This window comes from Papaver somniferum, chromosome 2, assembly GCF_003573695.1.
Source record: "Papaver somniferum cultivar HN1 chromosome 2, ASM357369v1, whole genome shotgun sequence".
Taxonomy (NCBI): Eukaryota; Viridiplantae; Streptophyta; class Magnoliopsida; order Ranunculales; family Papaveraceae; genus Papaver; species Papaver somniferum.
In genome coordinates this window covers 106519066-106539937 of record NC_039359.1, presented here as the reverse complement: position 1 = coordinate 106539937, position 20872 = coordinate 106519066, and the positions used below count along the sequence as shown (strand labels likewise).

Sequence of the window (20872 nt, the reverse complement as noted above, 5' to 3'; positions counted from 1 at the left end):
AACACCGTGAGATATTAGAGGATCTCCAATGCAAGGGGGCTAAGTTCATTTTCAATGGAGGTTTTGTTAACATTTTTTTGTGGGTCATTACTAAACAGTAAAAATTCATTTTTTTTATCTATAGTCATCTAACAATTTTTATATAAATTTAGAAACGAAATGATGATATGGACTTGAGATTCAAGGTCATGTAGAAAGATTTTCTCCTTTATGACATTGATCCTTGTATTGGAGATGAAAATTTAGTGAAAAATATCTTAAATGCTAGATGTCATACTTTTTTTTTTTGAAAATAGAAATATATTAGCGGAAACAAAATCGGGTAAGCAATTGATTTAGTCTCATTAGGGTCAAGCTAAGATAGAGTTGTCCTTCTGATGACTGGATCTGTAAGATTAGCCTCCTCTTGAACTGATACAGATTTTGTACCTAGATTACAAGATTCATAATATTTGACAGTGTCAAAAGCTATTGTTGGAATTAAAAATAAGGGAGCTTGGTCTAACCAAGAATTTACAGTAGTACATTTCCTTCCTTTCTTAGCCAACTAATCTGCCACTTTGTTTGGTCTTCTGTCTACATACTGGCAACCCAAAAAAGAGGCCATTTGTTTTACTAACTTATTAACTTCATCGAGAATTGCAATGCTTTGCACATTGGATAATTGATTCCTTTCCTGTAAATACCTAATTGTTGCCCGATTATCTCCTTCTATGACTAGATGTTGTATGTTATATAGTTTTTGAATGTACATGTCCAATTTCGAAGGATGAAACCAAACCATGCATTAGTATTTTTGGATACCCAAGAAGCATCACAATTTAACTTGTATGTATTTAATTTTGGTAAGTTCCAATATATGTCTAAAATATGCTGTGTGCTAGGATTATTAGATCAATCTACTCAAATTTTAAGGATGCCAATAGGAGTAATGTCTTGTAATATCCAAGGCTAACTGTTCAGATTCCACACAGCCTTTGCATAATCACAATCAAAAAATAGATGATAAGTAGATTCCTCAGACGTTTGATAAAAAATGCATTTATTTTCCACTAAACCCAACTCTTGTCTTGTTGGTTATGTATCTTGAAGGTACTTCCATATGAAACGCTTTATTCTTTGTGAGGTATCCATAATCCATGACCTCTTCCAGAAGAGTTTAGTTTCAGAAGGGAAAAAACCAGCTGGATTTTATAGTTTAGCATATAAGGATTTTACAGCAAATTCTCCATTCCTAGTAAGCAGCCATTTAACTTTTTTCTCTCCAAATTGCCATCCTTTGATGTATATAATTTGATACTCATAATTTTAGTAACTAAAGAACTGTCAAAGACTCAAAGTCATAGTGTAACAGGGTTTAATTCCACTTCTTGATCAGACACAAGTGTTATATTTGTGAGTTTAGGGATAGACGTACCCAAAGTCTGTTCTGTATTTGGTAACTATTTATCATCCCTTAGGTTAATGGAAGATCCATTACCCACTTCCCAGAAGCTGTATTTTTTAATATGTTGAATTCCCCGTAGGATGCATTTCCATATACAAGAAGCTTTTGATTTCTTCTTGGCATGTAATGATCCAGTTTTTTTAAAATATTTTTCTTTCAAAATTTGAGCCCAGGGATCATCTGGACTACTTACCAACCTCCAAGCTATTCTGCTAATCATGACTTGTTTTACAGTATTGGCTTCTTTAAAACCTAAACCACCATGGTCTATGGGTTTACAAAGAAAACCAAAGTATTTAATGTATATTTTTTTTTTGAATAGGTGTTCTTTCTCCACCAAAAATCCCTCTGGATATCATTGATTCTTTTGGTGATTTTTTTAGGTAGCACAAAACAACCCATGTTAAAAAATTGGCATACTTGAGAGAACTGATTTATTTAGAATGATTTTACTTAGTTGAGATAAAATTTTCGCCAACCAGTTTTTAACTCTCTGTTCCATCTTCTCTATGATGTTATCAAAAGTTTTTAACTTAGATCGATTGATAAAGAGGGGACATCCAGATGAGTATCTTTTATATTTATTTTTTTGATCTTCATAAGTCTAGAAATTATGCCTTGATGTTTATTGTGCAGTTTTTTACTAAAGAACAAACCAGATTTAGTGAAATTTATAACTTGACCTGAAGAGATGCTAAATTTGTTTATTTCATCCAGTAAGTTCTTACAACTTCCTAGATCAGCCTTAGTAAACAATAAAAGGTCATCTGTGAAAAAGAGGTGTGAAATTGGCGTTGATTGAGGAGTTAATTTAATTCCTGAAACTTTCTTTTCTGATTCCAGATTGCAAAGTAACCTACAAAACACCTCCATACAAAGAATAAACAAATAAGGGGACAATGGATCCCCTTGTCTGACCCCCCTAAAGGGTTTGAATTCTTTGCATGGGTTTCCATTAAGTAATACAACAATAAAATATGTAAAGATGCACTGAAAGATCAAATCACACCGATGTTTAGAAAATCCAAAGGGTTCCAAGGGTTTGATCAGGATATTCCAGTTTATACCCTATCAAATGCCTTTGACATATCAATTTCAACTCCTACATTACCTGTTTTCTTTTTACTTTTTTACATTGAATGAACTATGTCGTGAGAAACAATTATGTTGCCTGAAATCTGTCTCGAAGATAAAAATGCAGATTGCAGAGGGGAAATGATTTTGTCTAATGATTTTTTAAATCTATTCGCCATGATTTTAGCTATAACCTTATAGGGTGTGTTACACATATGCCTAAAGGTATATAGTCTGCAGGGGATATAGTCTGCTAGGTGTCATACTATTTTAAGACTTTTTATCTCTTGCATTGGAGATGCTCTCCTGCCAAAAATCATTCATATCTTTGTGATGATCCATATTTTATGGACAAAAAAGTGCTACTATGAAGGATTTTAACATCCATATGTTTGTGAAGTCCGGAGGGGACCCCTCAAATATGTGAAATAGTTCTGGAATATCCATCCGGTCATAGGATTAGGGATGCACAAAACCGAACCGAAACCAAATTAATCTCAATGGTTCATTTACGATTGTTAGTTTCAGATACCCGACACACTCGGTTTCAGTTTAGGTTTCACCCCAAAACCCAACTGAAAACCTATTGATTAACCGACTATTCTTGGTCGTAGGATTGAAATAATATTAACCGTGGATCTTGATAGATATTTTACCCTAATAACTTACTTCACTCGAGTCGAGACTAGAGTAGATCAAAATTTCTCAAAACTGAGAGAAACCATCTTCTTCTTCAGTTCTTCCTTGAAAGCAGACAAGCACCACCACTACTCAAGCCTAAAATTACCACTACTCAAGCAGACAATACATAAAAAAAAAAAATATATGTGACTTAGCCGGTTAACCAAAACCGATTGGTTATATACCGAACCGCGTCAGAACCGAATCGAATAAAACCGAATAGGCTTAATGGTTTCATCGGTCTTCAGAACTGAAAAACCGAGTACCGCAGTTTCGTTTTTTATCCCCAATAACCATACCAAACTGAACCATGCGCAACTCTATATAGGATGACCAAATATCCATCCGGACACTAAATATATACCCTTTTTTTTCCTCGGATGTATATATTTTGTTTCCTTATCCGATTATCATCGATTAACCGGATATCAATTTTTTTAGAATTTTTTAAAAACAAGAAAAAAAATATGTGGGTCCTATTTAGTGGATACTTATTTAGATCTCCATAGCGGAGTAAATCCGGCCCACTACCCGATTTTGACCCTGGACTTTGACTTGACGTGGACTGTTAGTTGACCCTTTGACCGTCAGTGACTGTTAGATTAACCCAGTTGGATCAGGTCTTGTGTAGTGTGTCGGACTAGTGGGCCGTACCGGATCAGGCCCATGGGCTTGGGCTTAGGGGCAGCAATCTTAATTAGTGTTTGGACCACTTAGGGTCTGAATTAGTCTTGGGTTTCTTCTACAAAGTTGTAGATATTCATAATACTTAGCTATGGACTCTAGAATCAATCTAATTAGAACAGTAAACTTTTAGTTATGTTAAAGATAGAGAATAAGATACCTTAATGGGCTTAGAACCATTAAATAGAATTGTATGATTCTTGTGTGAGCCTTTTTGGCTAAACTCTTAGAATTTTTGTATGATTAACAGTTAGTCTATATTAACAACGATCGATTCAAAGGACGAACCAGTGGATCGTGGATCTCGAGGTAGGCGTGGCTTGTCATCAAAATAGGTGGGAATACATTTGACTCTTTGGTAACCATTATTGTTTTCCTTTACAAAAGTTTATGTTTAACAAACTCATGTATTTCTGTTTGTGCGTTCTATGCATTGTTTAACTTGTTTTACGATAATTCTGTTGATTCTGTTAATCTTTCCATGGTTTGGAAAGGACCTTTAATGTGTTGTGGTCAATATGAATTGTTATGGGAAATAAGAATTTCCACGTGTGGTATATAGGATACGCTCCTTCACATTTATACCTAGAGCTTTTATGCTTATATTGGTCGACAGTTTGCGAGTTCGGAATTGTCGACATCCATATTTACGATTAGGTGTGGATTTGCGAGTTCGGAATTGCACAACCATAGTATACATTGTTTGAAGAAGGAGTTTGTACATATACATGTTTGTTTACTTCTGTGAGGATATGCTCTTTCACATTTATATCTACATGAATTCAGCTTTTATGCTTATATCGGTCGACAGTTTGCGAGTTCGGAATTGTCGACATCCACATTTACGATTAGGTATGGATTTGCGAGTTCGGAATTGCACAACCATAGTATACATTGTTTGAAGAAAGAGCTTGTCCATATTCGTGTTTGTGTATCTGACTTGGTCACTATTTAATGTCTGGGAAAAACATTATTGTTTTTCTTAATCTTGTTTATGATTACTTAGAAGTTAAATGTTAATTGTTCCCACTTTCAGTTTTCAGAGACAGATCAGAGTTGCGCAGCGAAAGCCACAAGTGTTGACTCCGTTAATTAGTTAACTTCTGCTGTGTTTATTATGTTGTTTATTGTATCTGTAAAACAAATGACTATTGTATATGTATCATTTGAGAGAAGTTCATGTATATATATTCTGAGCGGGGTTAGTTTCGGGATAAGTTTTGTAGCAGATTTCTTAATTGATTGTTTAAGTAAATGAGTTAAATTCGTAGTGCCTCTTTATTTAGCTAATCTCTTAGATTAGTCAGCTGCTAGCTTAGGGGACGCTACATAAATCCCCATAAAATACCAATCATCCCTATTTACATGGATTCTCCTTGTATGTTTCAATATCCATACCATACGTGTATGATTATTATTTTCTTTTGGTTCATAGTCCATATCAATGTCTCAAATGGATATTTTTCATAAGTTTTTCGCATTTTCTAGGTGTAAAGCTCGATGGTATGGTTGGACGAAAGGTTGAACATATTGCTCCACTGCATGCTTGCTCTGCAGTTGTTCACGGGGAGAAGGGCCGGCCTGGTGTTGGCACAGCTCTAATAGTAATAACTCAGAGCGGTAAGAACGTTGTTCAGTGGCGGTAAAAACATTAGTCCTTTCCAGAGAGGGGATTTAGATGAGTGTGTCATTTCTTAGTTTGTATGTGAAAGAAGAATTGAGATTCAAAATAGACCCTTGGGTTGCTACATGTATCATGGGAAGAACCGAAGAAGTGTTGCAAAAGAAAAAACTTTGTGAGGAATTGATGTCTAATTGATTGATAATGACTTTCGTTTGACTATAAGAAACTAAAGTCTTAAACCCACCCAACCAAGTTCGCCTGACTTTAAATTGAAAAGCCTTACTGTGACGTTGAGGTTGTGTAAAGATGATCCGGAGACTAGAGTACTACCAACTGCTGTTAATTGTAATGACAAATCATAGTTTGCCAATGGAACAAAAATGTAACATTCAAGCCAACAAAAAGACATGAGTAGAAATTTTACTCATGTCCATTGTATAGCATGGGCAAATCACGAGATGCACGAGGGAAAAAGACTATCACTTAGAACAATATATATACATGACAAACGACTAGTCTTATGAATCTTTTCAGTGATCATCGTATAATAATGTAATGAAAGGAAAGTTTGCTGCCAATAGTTGGACCCTTTTGAAAGAGAGATTTTTCTGTTCATTTTCTATTGAAATCTATTGAAAATGAAAGCTCAACTACCCCCTCATAGGAATCACCAACTGCTTTAAATTATAACTAATGACATGCCCATTTCCCTGTCTCCAGTGAAACCCTACTGTTACACCATCTTCCGGGGGTAATCTTCATCTTCTTCGTCAATCAAAACCCAAGAATTCTTAGTAATCGAATGAATCAAAAGAAATAGGTCTAAAAACGGAAAAACTTGTTTATTATCATGGAAGATTTTTCAGAACTTCGTTTTAATGGTTTCTTAGTTCTAGTTATTACTCTGTGTTTCTCCTCTTCACCATTGTTCGTGTTAAGTGAGCATGCAAACAGACTGGTTACAGTTACAGATGATCAAAAAAAATCTAATTTCTCAGCCAATTTTCTCTTCGGCACTGTCTCCTCTGCTTATCAGGTTCAGTTTCCTCTCTTTCTCCGCAATTCCTAAGGCATTTAGTTGAGTTGATAAAAAATTGTCTGTTGCAGTTTGAAGGTGCTTTTAGGAGTGATGGAAAAGGTTTAAACAATTGGGATGTTTTTACTCATAAATCAGGTTCTATGATTTCATTAGTAGAACAATTTACTTCGAATTTGTAAATTGTGATGTTTAACACTTCACCTTAGCAATCGTTAACTAGTTTAAAAAGAGCTGATTTTGTTGCTGCAGATAAAATCATAGATGAAAGTAATGGAGATATCAGCGTCGATCATTACAACCTTTATCTGGTAATAATGTCAGTAGTTGAGTTCAATTCTCCATCATTTTATATGATTTTCTCCATTAAATTATAAATTATGTTATCAATTTGAAATGGAAATGTGCAAGCCATTTACACCAATGAGAAGGATCAAAACCCTATTTATGAAGAAGGATTAGGCCTTAGACAGTAGAAATACTCATACTAATCCATGGAGAAATATTGAATTTCTAGTGTTTGTTTGGCTTTGAAACAAAAAACGACAGGAAGATATAGAGCTGATGGATTCTGTTGGTGTCAACAGTTACCGATTCTCTATTTCATGGGCGCGAATTCTACCTAGTTAAGTACTAATAATACTACCACTTCTAATCAAGAATTTCATTCAGTAGTGGAGTAAAGTTCTTGGAATCGTCTGTTTAGAACTTACATTTTGATCAATGCAATAACAGGAGGGCGATTCGGATCTATAAATCCTGGTGGCATCCAATTCTATAACAACTTAATTGATGCTCTCCTGCGGAAAGGTGTGTTATCTTTCCCGGCTAAAAGTAACTTGGTTGAGGAGTGTTCAAAAATCGATTTCGTACATGTTTCTAAAACATAAATACGGTTCTCTTGTGGCTTAAATTAACAGGAATAGAACCATTTGTTACATTGTGTCACTACGACATTCCTCAAGAACTTGAAGACAGATATAGAAGTTGGTTGAGTCCTCAGATACAGTAAGTAATAACCATATTGTAAGAATTTGGTAAAGTGATATGAGTGATGCTGGGACTTACTGAAATTGAGTTGATGAACCGATTTGATCACATACCTGAAATTGTAAGAAAACCCATACTTGCATATTTCAGGGAAGATTTTCGTTATTACGTGGACATTTGTTTTGAAGCATTTGGAGATCGCGTCAAGTATTGGGGCACATTAAACGAGCCAAACGTCGTTGCACTCCAAAGTTACCAGAACGGGATTTACCCACCAGGTCGCTGCTCCGGAGTATTTGGCAGATGTGCATTTGGTGACTCCAAGACTGAACCTCTCATTGCCGCTCACAACATGATCCTCTCTCATGCTTCTGCTGTTCAACTATACAGAAACAAATACCAGGTACAAATATTCGATTCTAAGATATTTAGTAAGCCTAATAAGAAAAATAAATAATGACCGTCGTAAATATTTATTCATTAAAGAAACATGTTCTGACTGCACCTTGGTGGCGAGACATTTAGAAACATGACTTTGTTCTTTCAGGCAATCCAATACATACGTCTTAAAACTGCATTTTTTGTATTGGGTATTTTAAGTTTCTGAGTTTCTTACATGCCAAATATTTTAGGAAGAACAAAAAGGTAGCATTGGGATTGTAATGAACTGTATATGGTTTGAACCCCTTAGTGATTCTTTGGCAGACAAGCTAGCTACCGAAAGAGCCCAATCTTTCTTTTCGAATTGGTATGTAACTTCCACCCTATGCCGATAACATCCTCTATCATATGCAAGAATCCATTCAAGAGATCAAAAAAGAAATTGTGAATGTTGCAGGTTCTTGGATCCAATTATGCATGGAAGATATCCTGCAGCAATGCAAGATATACTAGGATCCAGGTTGCCTTTGTTTTCAGAAAATGACAAGAAGAAACTACAAAGTGGTTCAGACTTCATTGGTATTAATCACTACACCAGCCTCTATGTCAAAGACTGTATGTTCTCTTCTTGCCCGGGTGCAAAGGGAGCTTCCAGGACAGAAGGTTTCGCCTATCTAACTGGCGAAAAGGACGGCATTCCCATTGGAGATCCGGTACGCACCTATTACCTTCCTCCTACCATAAGCGTTCTTCAATTTCAATAGAATAATGAAAAAAATTCTTTTCATCATGTAGACTTCAATGAACTTATACTATGTTCATCCACAAGGAATGGAAAAAACGGTCACATATCTAAAGGAGAGATACAACAATACGCCCATGTATATTGCAGAAAACGGTAAGAAAAATCAGAAAGTAAAACTAGTATGGAACTCTTATTTGTTTTCATGATTTTTATAACATACAGCGAGTCTTTATAGGTTACGGCGAGCTCAACAATGGTAATGCCCAAATTGAAGATTCCTTGAACGATACCAAGAGAGTGAACTTCATGAGTAGCTATTTGGATTCATTAGCAAACGCAATCAGGTAAAAATCATCTCTGAGCTCTTTGTAAATCACAAAACATGCTTAAATTACTTCCCACACGCTGATAAAAATGGACTATCTTGTAAAACCTTGGTGTCTTGTAACAACTGTTGAGGGAAAGAAAAGTGGAATTGCGGTCTGACCTCTGGTTGATAACTTGTTGTGTGCACAGGAAAGGAGCCGATGTAAGAGGATACTTCTTATGGTCTTTGCTTGACAACTTCGAGTGGGTATATGGATATACTCGACGATTTGGCATTTTTTATGTGGATTTTACAACCCTGAAGAGAACTCCAAAGCTATCTGCAACTTGGTATAAAATATTTATAGCAAAAAACAAGGCGACCACAAAAAGAACTTTAAGTTCATGAAATAATCAACAAAATCCCCAAAATTATGCTATGTGATAATACTTTTAATTCTGTCTATTCTAACAACTCTTATAATTCTGTCTATTTTTTAGCTTGAGACTCTCTTCTCATTTATTTTCTTCTTCGGCACTCTGAGGTCATTTTTTTTTCTATCGATGATACCAGTTCGACCTGAATGCCGAACTCTAGGACTTGAATACTATGTTAGGCATCTTATGTGGAAACTACTTTCGTGCCGAAAGATCACTAACATCATCAAACCTTTTACCACTACAAATGTTATTCCACCAACTAAAAAGACAAAGCTCATGCTCTAATTTTTCTCAAGCGGCATATCAACCCTATATTGGGGATATCATCATACGAAGACACCAAAAGAGCCACGCCTGGTAGCTTTTCCGGCAACATTCATTATTCCTTGCTCCCAAAATTGACAGTCCACTGCAATGACATCCGCTTCTTCGATTACACAAAGGTGAATGAATTCCGAAAAGATATACCCCGCAACTTAGGCGCATCTCGACTTCTGCGGAAAAAAACTCACAGATGATAACATGATCCATAAAACATTTATCGCCATTTAGCAAATCGGTCAGTATCTGTTGGAGGTTGACAACAAAAGAATCACAACATTCAGTAATCTAATCATATTCATAAGAATCTCATCATCCCTCTCAGCCACTTGCAGTACTTACTGATCGTAATGATTCTTTTGTTGCCATACTCCAACTAATATTGGTCCGCTAGTAGCTCGATAATGTAGACTGGATCATGTAATAATCTCTGAGCTTCTTTACACAGAAGTCAAGACGTGTCGTTTTCCTCTCTATAGTTTGCTCAAATGGATTATTACGAACATACTAACTTTTTAAACCCTGCAGCACATATAAGGTTATGCAAATATGTTTTAAAATCTTGCGAAAAATTGATTTTGCGTCGGTAGGAAAAGGATATGGGGTTTTGAGATAAATGATAAACATATGAAAATCCATTCACATGTACAGCATGATGAATCAAGCATCTAAACAAACAAGCATCGATCATAGCATTAAAACATATTGAAAACTTGTTTTGTAAACATGATTCGGATATGCAATCAGCTGCCAAAAAAAAAAAAAAAAATTGTATCGAAAATTCTACCTTTTTTCGCAGAGGAAAATGTTACCATCACCTAATCTTAGCGTGTTGCTTTGGACGGAAGTGAAAATGTAGTACAAGCTGTAAAATTTAATCTTAAATACCCCATACAGGTTAAAACCCTAATTATCTGATTGAGCCGGACATAGACCTTAGGTGGCCGGCCCAAACCCACTTGGGGATTTATTTCTTGTAGAAATTGCCGTTTAGTCCCATAGTTACTGGGCTTTAGACTATATAGTCCTGCTCCCTCAAGTCTAGTACCGAGCGATTCAAATTTATCCAATTTCTTACGAGTCGGACCTTTTATAAACGATTCAGTCCAAACTATTGTTTTTGGTTGACAATAATGCCCCTCATATATGATTTTTTCCCGACTTCGTTTTCATTTCTTCATTTCCAATATCGAGAACTTCCAGAACGAAAAAATCCTAAGAGGGAGAATTTAATTTCTCTAGTCTGCAATTTCAAGCTACAAACCTTAATCTGAGAATCAAACAAATGGTTATCATCGATACATATTCTTGAAGATTAATTCTCAATTGAGAAGAAAACTTGATGAGATTCAATTTCTTCCAATTAATCTGGAGATTTCATCATCAAAATCGATTTAAAAGATAAGGTTATCTCTTCTCATGCATCATTTTAATTCGATTAAGTGCTATTAGTTGATTAATTTCGAAATTGAACTTTAGAGAAAGCCTTTTAGGGTTTCAAAAACCTTAACTCTAAAGGTCCGATTTGAAATCATAGATGGGAATCGTAATTACTAGATCATCTTATCGTTTCTGATGCAAGAATCTTATAAAAAAAATCACAAGACCTTAAATCTAGTATTACTACTGTTTTTTTATACATGTACGGGTGGCAGACCTAGCTAATTTTGATACCTACCGCTTTCTTCTACATGGTTGTCTATGTTTTAATGCAGTATGATTTATGGATCTCTAAATTTTTCATTAAGTAATTTTCACTAGCCATTGAAAGTTCAAACAGATTTTGCTCTTGTATTGTCTAGGTATTGTACTAAGCACAATTAATATAATGTTTATAATATTCTTGCGCGCCGAGAAGGATCCTATTTTTATTGGATATACAAATCAATTAGGCGATAGCCTTAGTAGCGCATAGTTGATTTCAAAGGAAACTAACAAATGAGTAGGAGATATAAAGAACTAGTAAGAGATAACCACCCTCGTAAAATGAATAAAATTGAAGAACAAAAAGTAGAGCACTCACTTCTTTACTTTATAAATTAAACAAACCAGTCCTATCATTCCATATGTTCCTTTACTTTACCTTAAAATGTTATCAATCTTTTCTTTTTTGTTATTGTAGCATGTAGGATTAAGTGAATTAAATTATGTGCACTAACTATTACTCACTTCAGCAAAACAGATTCCCTTTAATCTAGTCCTTACGAATCATGGGAGTACTGTATAAGCATTTTATTGACATTGTTAAAAATATCACATTCTTTCTTCCTATGATCTATCTCTTTCTCTCTGCAAATCTATTGTCTATTTTTTTGATTTTTTGTTTTGCTGAAATCTGCAAGTGGAATTATTGGGCAAGTTTTATTTGCATTTTTGATGGTGTTTTGTATTGCATCAGTGCCAAATTTGGCCAAGGAGTATATTTTTGGTGACGCTGAAGGTTGGACAATGAATGTTAATTACGATTCATGGGTTAGTGGGAATACATATACTGTTGGTAACAGCCTAGGTAAGCCATTTAAAACACTATTCCACTGTCATTTTAGTAGGAAAATTGATATATCAATTAGATTTTTTTTATTGCAAATGTTTAAATATTGTTTATAGTAATACAATTTAAAATGATATTCTTACGCGCCAAGGGGGATCCTGGTTCTCTTGGATATACAAATCAATTAGGCGATAGCCTTAGTAGCGCATGGTTGATTTTCGTTCCCTTGTAGATTTTGAGAATTACTTAATGCTAGTCAATTGACATAACCTGTAAACCTTGATGTGAGCTTTTATGTTGTTATTACGTAATAATAATAGTAGGAAAAAAAAAGTATGTCTGCTGCGAAAGAGTACTTATCCACATCCTGTTAATGATTGATTTCCTACTTCCTTGGTGTCCATTTGTTTCGACTTATATAGATTCTTTGTATCCAACCTTTGTGCAGATTATTTATACACCGAAGTAACAATGCTTCCTGAACTACACAAATATGGAATTCAATTTATACCGGATGCAACCAGTGATTACCTTAATATGAAGGTTGGTAGTCTTTGTCAGATATCCTTTTTACCTTAATCTAATAATGATCAGACTATATAGCTTATATTTGCAGATGATATCATGAAGAGATTTGTTCAAATGGGCATTTCAAGAATTGATGTACTTGAGGTGAGTCTGCTGGGTTCATTTCATGAGTTTAGTTTCCATTTCATATATACTTGAGTACATGATAATTTTGTTACAATTGTTTTATTATTCTATATATGATTGTGGTTGCTCTGCTTGGTAACAATGAACTAGAGATGTTAGTGGTTGTGCATATTGGTGTACATGTACGTAATGCAAGTGTACATGTTGGTGCACCTGTAAGTAATCCAGATTTACATTTTTGCATCTTAGTTCGATAAGATAATATTAATTTGTTGGTTTACAGTCCATTTGTACACCTGTTATTGTTTGCGTGTACATAAATGCACACCTGATATTGTTAATGTGCACATAAATGTACACTTATTGATTTTAATGTGTATATAGTTGAACCATATGCTGAATTTTTGAAACTTCCATGTTTGAAAGATATTACTCAATCTCCTTATTGGTCTAAGGGCAGGGTAACTTGGATAAAGGTTTTCTTGTTCATGAATATTATATGTTGTTGCATTATTATATTCCAGATTCATTATTTGGACAAACTTCAATGAAAATTAATTCAATTACATCACACTTGAAATGAAAATATGTGATGATTATGCGGTATACATAAATACGGTTTAAGAGTTTGACAGGAGTGATTCTGGAGCTAGTCTCGATGAGTCTATATCATGGGTAAAGGTATGAGCATTTGATAAGACAATTAAAGCATGTATTAACCTTAGTATTTTCATTTCATTTCTTATTCTTTTTACTTGGATGGTGAACCTTTAAATGGTTTTACCACAATAATTTGACATGGACAACCTAATTTATATTCAAAATTTCTTTTAGAATTTATGATTCTGGAATACGATGTGATACTCTAAACACTTGCCTTGCCAGTTTATGCAGATTTTGATTTTGAATTGTTAACGTGCACACAGTGGCACACATGATTAGTAATGTGCATATAATGGTACACATGTTCAAACTTATAGGTGTGATCATGTTTGTACACATGTATTGGGTGTACAAAGTTGTACACATGTTAATTGTTAAAGTGCACATACTGATTATTAATGTGTACATAGTTGTACACCTATTGATTTTTAACGGTACAAACCGTATTAATCCTTGATACACCTTTAACATCAATCCTTTTCTTGGTAACATATGCATGAATCACTTGGTCGCAGTTAATGAAGACTGTTCAACATGGATATGACATAAAGATGATTACCTTTTGATTAATCTATTTATGGATATCACTAGCGTAAGTTTCTTTATCTTTAAGTTTAGTATCTTTATTATTTGATTTTTATTAGGGAATTCAGTTGAGACAAATTATTTGGCATTCAAGTGAGCTTTACAAGAAAAACCTTTGTAATTGAACTCTAAACTTTATTTGGAGTATAGTTGACCTTGGTAGTGATGTGGATGATATTCGGGTTGATGATATGTCAATAGTTTGGTTTTATATGTATTAAATTTAGGGACCCATAAGCTCAAAAAGGTAGAATCACAAGGTTTGAAGAGGTTGATGATTCAAATACATTTGAGTTTCTATGTTTTGTTTATTCAATATGGGTAGCTTTATTGGAGTTTTTATAGACCATTCAAGTTATATGTGTGTACAAACTGGTGACCTTGTCTTTTCTCATGAATGGCCTGTTTTCTGGGTATATATGTTGTATTTTCATAATTTTGTAGATGTGTACACCATTGTCCGTCTCCCGGATATATTAAATGTTTTGTAAGTAAAAATGTTAGATTTGCTAGGTTTTGGTAGATGTGTACTAGTTATACACCATTTTCATGTCTCTTTGATATATGACATGTTTTATGGGAATGAATATTGGATTTTCTAGCTTTTTGTAAAGATGTACATATTTGTACACCATTATCATGTCTCACTGATATACGACATATGGGTATGGATATTGGAATTTCTAGGTTTTTGTAGATGTGTACATAGTTATATACCATTGTCTTGTTTCACTAATATATGGCATGTTCTATAGTATGGATGTTGGATGTTTTAGGGTTTTATAAATGTATACATAGTTGTACATTATTGTCCCGTCTCATGTATATATTGCTTATTTTGTTTAAGTATTGGAATTATAATTCTTTAATAAATCACTGCACTAGGATGTTTTGAAGCCATATTAAGTTTATGCAGTTAGGCTCACAGGGATTGTGTCTCTTTACGTCAACAACTTTTTACTTTAATCATTTTCTTTCTTTGTTTCTTATGTGATTGTTGGTGAAAGTTTAATCACTTTTTTCAAGATGCGAATTCTTATGTTTTATCGTTTTGTCCTTGATGCAGGTTAACTTATATTTTATCGTTTTGTCCTTGACAAATCCGGCTATTAACTTATATTTTATCGTTTTGTCCTTGATGCAGGTTAACTGCTAAACCAACCACTGCAAATCCGGCTATTAATGAACTAGAGCTTGGCGTGGTTGATAGTTTTGTCAATCTGTGTAGACTAGAGTGTCTGTTGGCTACCAAGGATGTTGGATTTTCTGGATTTTTGCAGATGTGTACATAGATGTACACCAGTGTAAATTTAAAAAATTAAAAACTGAAAATTACATAGTCATAAGGGTACTCTTTTTGTAGCTTTCGGAAAGAGCTTTCCGAATATATAAAGTTCATAAATTTTGGACGAGCGGTTCAAAAGATAAAATAGTTTTTTAATTAATTTTATATTATTTAAAGTTGTTGATCGTCATGAGTCACTTTGGACTAAATTGTAAATCATGAAGATTATTTGTGTATTATCTATATTTTAAATAATTTTTGGACTAAATTATACCTAGTTGAATGGACGCTAACTAACCGGTACATTTGGATGGAATTTTGGACTATACCGTATTTTTCCCTTATTTCTTCCGCTGCTCCTCCTGGTCTATCTCCTCCTACCAGCTCGTCCGATTCTTTACTATTTCTTTTTTCTCATTCTTGTTTTTTCTTCCAATCCCCTCTAATATATTTTTAGAATTTTCCAATAACCTAACATCGACGCATCTCATTGGAATACATGCTTCAGAAATTTTGATATTGAAAAGGTATTTTTCTCTTTTTCTCTCTGTACTTTTCTTTAAGGGGATTTCTGAAAATTAGGGCGACATAAAAATGGCACTTTGAGACTATAATTTCCTGATTCCTGACTCATCTTTTGGGGTTTTAGTTTTTTTTTTTTTTTGGTAATGATGACTGAAGCCACAATGAGTCAACTCAATACGAAGGTGATTATAAAGGAAACTACTACCAGGAAGATAGGGCGATCGGCTAATGAGTTTAAAAGGTGGGGAAGAAAATCTCCATTTCTCAGATATGGACTTCCTCTCATTTCACTTACTGTTTTTGGAGCTCTTGGACTGGGTAATCTCTTACAAGGCAGGTACGTGTGGTACTCAAATGCTTTTCTAATTTCTACTGCTTGTTATTTGTTTAGATAAACTGAAGAAGAAAAATTTAGGAATCCATGATCCTACAGAATAACTGGAAACAATGATGACATGCACATAACATGTTTGTTAAACGGAGTACAAGAACTTTATAAGTTTGTTTTTCTCTCTGAGAAATTGGTAACCTTAGATTTTCTATGCACTGTATTATGTCAGATGCAGAAATGATTGAATCGTTGATTTGCATACAGTTGGTTCAGAACTATATTTTTGGTATATTATTGGACAGTGTGTTGTGTTCTCGCTAGAACAAGTTTGCTGGTTTCGCAGTATTGAGCCTTGGAAGTGCTTTACAAAACTTGATTTTTCTGGAAGTTTTCTTTCTAGTATATTCATGCACTACTTATTGTTGCAATCGATTATGCTGGTTTTGCACTATGGGTCTTGGAAGTGCTTTACAAAACTTGATTCTCGGAAAATTGTTCCTTCTTACCTGTGGTCCTGTCATTATGGGTTTTGTCTACATCTGTCTCAACTGGCTTCCCTGTCACATTATGTGCATCATCGTTTTGATATGTTAATGCATGTTTGTTCAGGGGAAGTCTGACATGTTTGGTTTTTGAAGTTCCGTCCTTAAATAATGTATGACTGATGTATGTGTTTGTGTTGGACTCGGGCTGAATATATTTTTGGAAATCCACACCAACCTCTAGATTATTTTTCTAAATGGTCACTGGACTTGTTTTTACAGTAAAGACGTGGCAAAAGTGAAAGACGAGCATGAGTGGGAGATAATCGAGGCTAAGAAAGCTCTATCTAGAACTGGACCCGTTGATGCATACAAGCCGAAGAAAATTTCACTGGAGGAGGAGCTCAAGGTGGTGATTTATTTTCAACATATTTCAAACTAACTTGGTCAACAGACAGTAAACTGAACTGTTCTTCTTCTTTTTCCAGACATTCAAGTTTTACTGATTGATTGTTTCTGTTTGTGTGTCAGGCTATGCAAGAGAAAGTTGACATAAACAACTATGAGTACAAGAAGGTTCCCAAGTTAAATGAAGGCCAGGCGCACTAGACAGCCTCTCTATATAAATTTTGTTGTTTCTTATGTATCCCGTTTACATCTGTAGAGGCACTCTTTCTCAACACAATGTGATCATTATTCAAATGTTTAGCTCTCCAAAGTAATTTTCCACATGTTTCTGGATTTACATTTTTCTTTCAGCCACAGTAATAACCAGATTGCCTGGAAAAACTGTTGCTAAAGTGGATATGATAGCTAGGTCAAAGGGTTGAGAATAATGCCATTTTTCTGAAAGTAACTTCACCCACAACAAGAAGAGTATGACAAACAGCCCAAATTACCATAAAATAGTGTAAGAATTCAGGCTTAAAATATATAAGAACATGAGCTTTAAGCACCTGTACTAGAAAATGGACTCCCTTGAAAATAGACTATACTAGTCTAGTACATATATATTGATAAATTGGATGAATGATTATCTGCAACTATATGACACTACAGATATTCTCATAACATGAAATTCTTCGCAGCAGCATCAAATATCTCTCTTAGGCTAATCTTCACTCCATCGTCAGCAAAAACAAACTCAGTCGCACTCCTGGTCAGCTCGAACATTTCCTTTCTTCCAAGATCTTGAAATTTAAGGTTCAAAGATAAATTCTCGGCAAAATGAGTTGAACTGATATATGTACGGGTTTTTAATGCAACAGAAATAGAACATACCAAACGCAGAGGCAGCAAGGCTGTATTCGCGAGAAAGAGTAGTAGAGAAAACCCCTGTATCGTCAGTACACAAAACCATGGGATGCTTTGATTTGTAAAGATCAACTGCATTAGTGAGTATACTTGTTAATGTTGCTTGAATAGAATAAAATATCATTAGAAGAGTTGTGCAAAAGAAAATAGCACCGCATGGTGTAAAAACAAAACATACTAAAAAACTTGCACACGACAGTAATGAACCGACTTATTCGCTTTGATTTCCTCTTGCGACTGTAATTAGGTAAAGAATATTCAGATTTAGCTTAAAGGTTAAAAATCTAACTGAAATGATGGTACTCTAAGGAAGGGAAGCGTTCGGTTCGGATGTTGGACGTCAAACAAATCTCAACCTGCAAAGCAATAGTCATGAATCAGCATATTATATATGATACCTGATGATTGAGCTACATATTCATTTGTTTGCTCTTTAAGCTAAAATGTAGATGGAAAATCTCCTAATAGCTTCTACTTAAGAATGACAGATAATCGAGACAGGTTCTCTGTAGATGATTCTTAAACGGGAAAACAGTGCCATAAGATTGGAAAGTTCTATGTCAAACCAGTGACTGGATATGCAACATATCACAGATCAGATGCCACGAATCATATCATTGAGACAATTTTGGACTTAGATTTCCTATGTGAAGACAGCTTCTAATAATAATCCTATCTAAAACTAAAGTTGTCCAGTTGGATAAAAGATTGTTATCAACAACAAACCGGTATCTTAGAGGACTTCAGTTTTATCCTTTCTTCGCCTTTAATAAAACAAGCATGGCCAATCCTCTGGGGCAGAAAGTCTAGCATTGCACTGACTTCTTCCTTTCGATCAGGCACCTACAATCACCATAGTTTAAGTCAGTACATAGTTACATGAGGCAGCAATCACTTGGAACTTGGAACAGCACATGTATATGTACCTCTCCACAGTGCAGAGTAACAGCAAGACCTTGCTCCTTAGCGAATTTCAAAGCAGGCAAGAACGTAGCCCTGCCAACAGGATAGAATTTATTTTTTTAACCATACACCATCATGGTAGAGAGGAAACTAAAGCATTGTAATACGGCATGGATGAAGTGTGCAAACAGCGAAACTTTAAGACATTCAGAAACTGCAAATGAACAGTACTAAACCATACAGTAATATAAACCAAGACAAATTAAAACAATTTCAATGTTTCAATTCATTAACTGTTGAAATAAACAGTCAAGCTAGTCCAAAGAACTAACTTCATATTGTAGACCATGAACTTAGGGATGAAGAAGTATACCATTCTCCAATAACAGGATTGCCAGAAAGGTCAATACCAACTACTCCCACGTCTCTCATTTCCAATGCCAGTTGAACCTAACCAAAAAAACAGAAACAGAACATACAAACACTCTCACACACATGAAATTGAATCACTAATGCAGAGAATGGAAATGTTGATTATAAACTTGAACAGGAAACAGCCTTACAGACTGCCATTTTCCCCTCACGTACAGTTTCCATTGCTGCTTCCGTTGTTTCACGACGATCAATACTAAGAAGAAGACGAACATAAATCTTTTTTCTCACAGTGCCATTGCTCATACCATCACCAGTCAGAGTTGTATTACAATTCTGTTGGGCCATTCCAGAGGGAATATAATCAACATCAACTGAGTCAATGGATTTTAAACCGTTTATCACCGCCTCCATGTAAGACCGTTTTGTCATTCCAATACCTGCATTCTTCTGTAAAATTGAAAACCCAAATACCCTTTTTAATTCTAATTCTTACCATCAATATAACCAAAAGAAGGATACTGAAAAATTAGCCCCAAATTCTCATGAATATGAATTACCTTTGGTGTAGTTCGTAACTCTACATAGACAATATTTTCTAAAGCGAAATCTTCAATAACCTGTTTCAAAATGTACACTAATAAGCCAAATTGCATAACATATGAACTGCAAATCTCAAAAATCAGTCTGAGGAAATTACTTCTTTTGTTATTCTGGTTACGGTCGCATGATCAGTAGTGAGTGCATGAATCAAATCGAACAATCTGAAGCACTCGACTAGAGAACGATCATCTACCTTGCATAAACAGAATTGTCAAATTGAAATTCTCGGAAAATTAGAACACTAACCATTTCTTCCCTAGGCTAGGGTTTTACAGAAATCAAAAACTAAGGTGTAGAAAACAAAACTTACCTTTTGAAATTACACTCTCCACATCATTAAAATCTATGACACCCCTTTCTCCAAGAACTCTAGCAAGTTCTCTGTTGCATAAAAATCAGAGTTGAGTTCTTATGTGGGTTTTAGCAATTGTTTGAGATACCAAAGCAACAAGAGAAAGAACTTACAGCAATGTAGAATCTCTAACTGATCCATTAAGATGAGCATGTAGTTCAATCTTTGGTAGATTCAAACACCAATCTAAAGACTCCATCTCTCTTTCGTTATTTCTCTTGTGAGTTGCTGAGACTGAGTTCTCCTGCTTTCTGCTTCTACTTCGAAATGTCAAAGTAGTGTTTGTTTATAAGAAGGGTAGTTAAATTCAAGAAAAATGAATCAAACGGCTGTTAAAGTAAAGGTTGATTGGGGTACGACAATGATAATGAGTCAAATTATTAGATTTTCCTTCTACGGGATACGCCTACGTTCAAAGATTTTGCCACGTAAATGCCGCTACCAACTCACGTTGAAAGTTTTGAAGAGCCACAATTATGGTTTAGTACTATATTACTGGTACTAGCAACTGTGCTGAGCTATACGTGTCGATGACAAATTGAGTGAACCACGAGGTACTGCAATTCTTGGTACTATGCTTAT

General features: G+C 34.8%; 3 protein-coding genes across 3 annotated transcripts; 2 read left to right on the top strand and 1 right to left on the bottom strand.

Moving 5' to 3' along the window:
• Window positions 1-6053: 6053 nt before the first annotated feature.
• Window positions 6054-9487, top strand: LOC113348704 (beta-glucosidase 46-like). Its single transcript, XM_026592546.1, has 12 exons — window positions 6054-6546; window positions 6618-6684; window positions 6799-6857; window positions 7096-7171; window positions 7282-7356; window positions 7467-7554; window positions 7687-7939; window positions 8169-8284; window positions 8375-8630; window positions 8713-8815; window positions 8898-9006; window positions 9179-9487. The coding sequence occupies exons 1-12, from the start codon at window positions 6361-6363 to the stop codon at window positions 9375-9377; spliced, it is 1587 nt and encodes a 528-aa protein (XP_026448331.1). The 5' UTR covers window positions 6054-6360; the 3' UTR covers window positions 9378-9487.
• A 6292-nt stretch (window positions 9488-15779) lies between these two features.
• On the top strand, window positions 15780-17491 carry LOC113348703. Its single transcript, XM_026592545.1, has 4 exons — window positions 15780-15935; window positions 16058-16270; window positions 17029-17155; window positions 17278-17491. Exons 2-4 carry the CDS (start codon window positions 16077-16079, stop codon window positions 17353-17355), a joined length of 399 nt encoding a protein of 132 aa, XP_026448330.1. The 5' UTR covers window positions 15780-15935; window positions 16058-16076; the 3' UTR covers window positions 17356-17491.
• A 132-nt stretch (window positions 17492-17623) lies between these two features.
• Window positions 17624-20594, bottom strand: LOC113348702 (adenosine deaminase-like protein). Its single transcript, XM_026592544.1, has 11 exons — window positions 20404-20594; window positions 20249-20319; window positions 20036-20127; window positions 19896-19955; window positions 19552-19785; window positions 19337-19413; window positions 18987-19056; window positions 18787-18903; window positions 18350-18416; window positions 18028-18132; window positions 17624-17936 (listed from the first exon to the last, which is right to left on the bottom strand). The coding sequence occupies exons 1-11, from the start codon at window positions 20487-20489 to the stop codon at window positions 17812-17814; spliced, it is 1104 nt and encodes a 367-aa protein (XP_026448329.1). The 5' UTR covers window positions 20490-20594; the 3' UTR covers window positions 17624-17811.
• Window positions 20595-20872: the final 278 nt, after the last annotated feature.

Excerpts from the sequence above, each read along its gene's own strand:
- LOC113348703 (XM_026592545.1), top strand. The coding sequence starts at position 16,077 with ATGATGACTGAAGCCACAATGAGTCAACTCAATACGAAGGTGATTATA. Across the intron at positions 16,271-17,028 it reads GGTAATCTCTTACAAGGCAG|TAAAGACGTGGCAAAAGTGA; the intron begins GTACGTGTGGTA and ends TTGTTTTTACAG. Across the intron at positions 17,156-17,277 it reads CACTGGAGGAGGAGCTCAAG|GCTATGCAAGAGAAAGTTGA; the intron begins GTGGTGATTTAT and ends TTTGTGTGTCAG.
- LOC113348702 (XM_026592544.1), bottom strand. The coding sequence starts at position 20,489 with ATGGAGTCTTTAGATTGGTGTTTGAATCTACCAAAGATTGAACTACAT. Across the intron at positions 20,320-20,403 it reads GTTAGAGATTCTACATTGCT|AGAACTTGCTAGAGTTCTTG; the intron begins GTAAGTTCTTTC and ends TTTATGCAACAG. Across the intron at positions 19,786-19,895 it reads AGTTACGAACTACACCAAAG|AAGAATGCAGGTATTGGAAT; the intron begins GTAATTCATATT and ends TCAATTTTACAG.
- LOC113348704 (XM_026592546.1), top strand. The coding sequence starts at position 6,361 with ATGGAAGATTTTTCAGAACTTCGTTTTAATGGTTTCTTAGTTCTAGTT. Across the intron at positions 6,858-7,095 it reads ATCATTACAACCTTTATCTG|GAAGATATAGAGCTGATGGA; the intron begins GTAATAATGTCA and ends AAAAAACGACAG. Across the intron at positions 8,631-8,712 it reads GCATTCCCATTGGAGATCCG|ACTTCAATGAACTTATACTA; the intron begins GTACGCACCTAT and ends TTCATCATGTAG.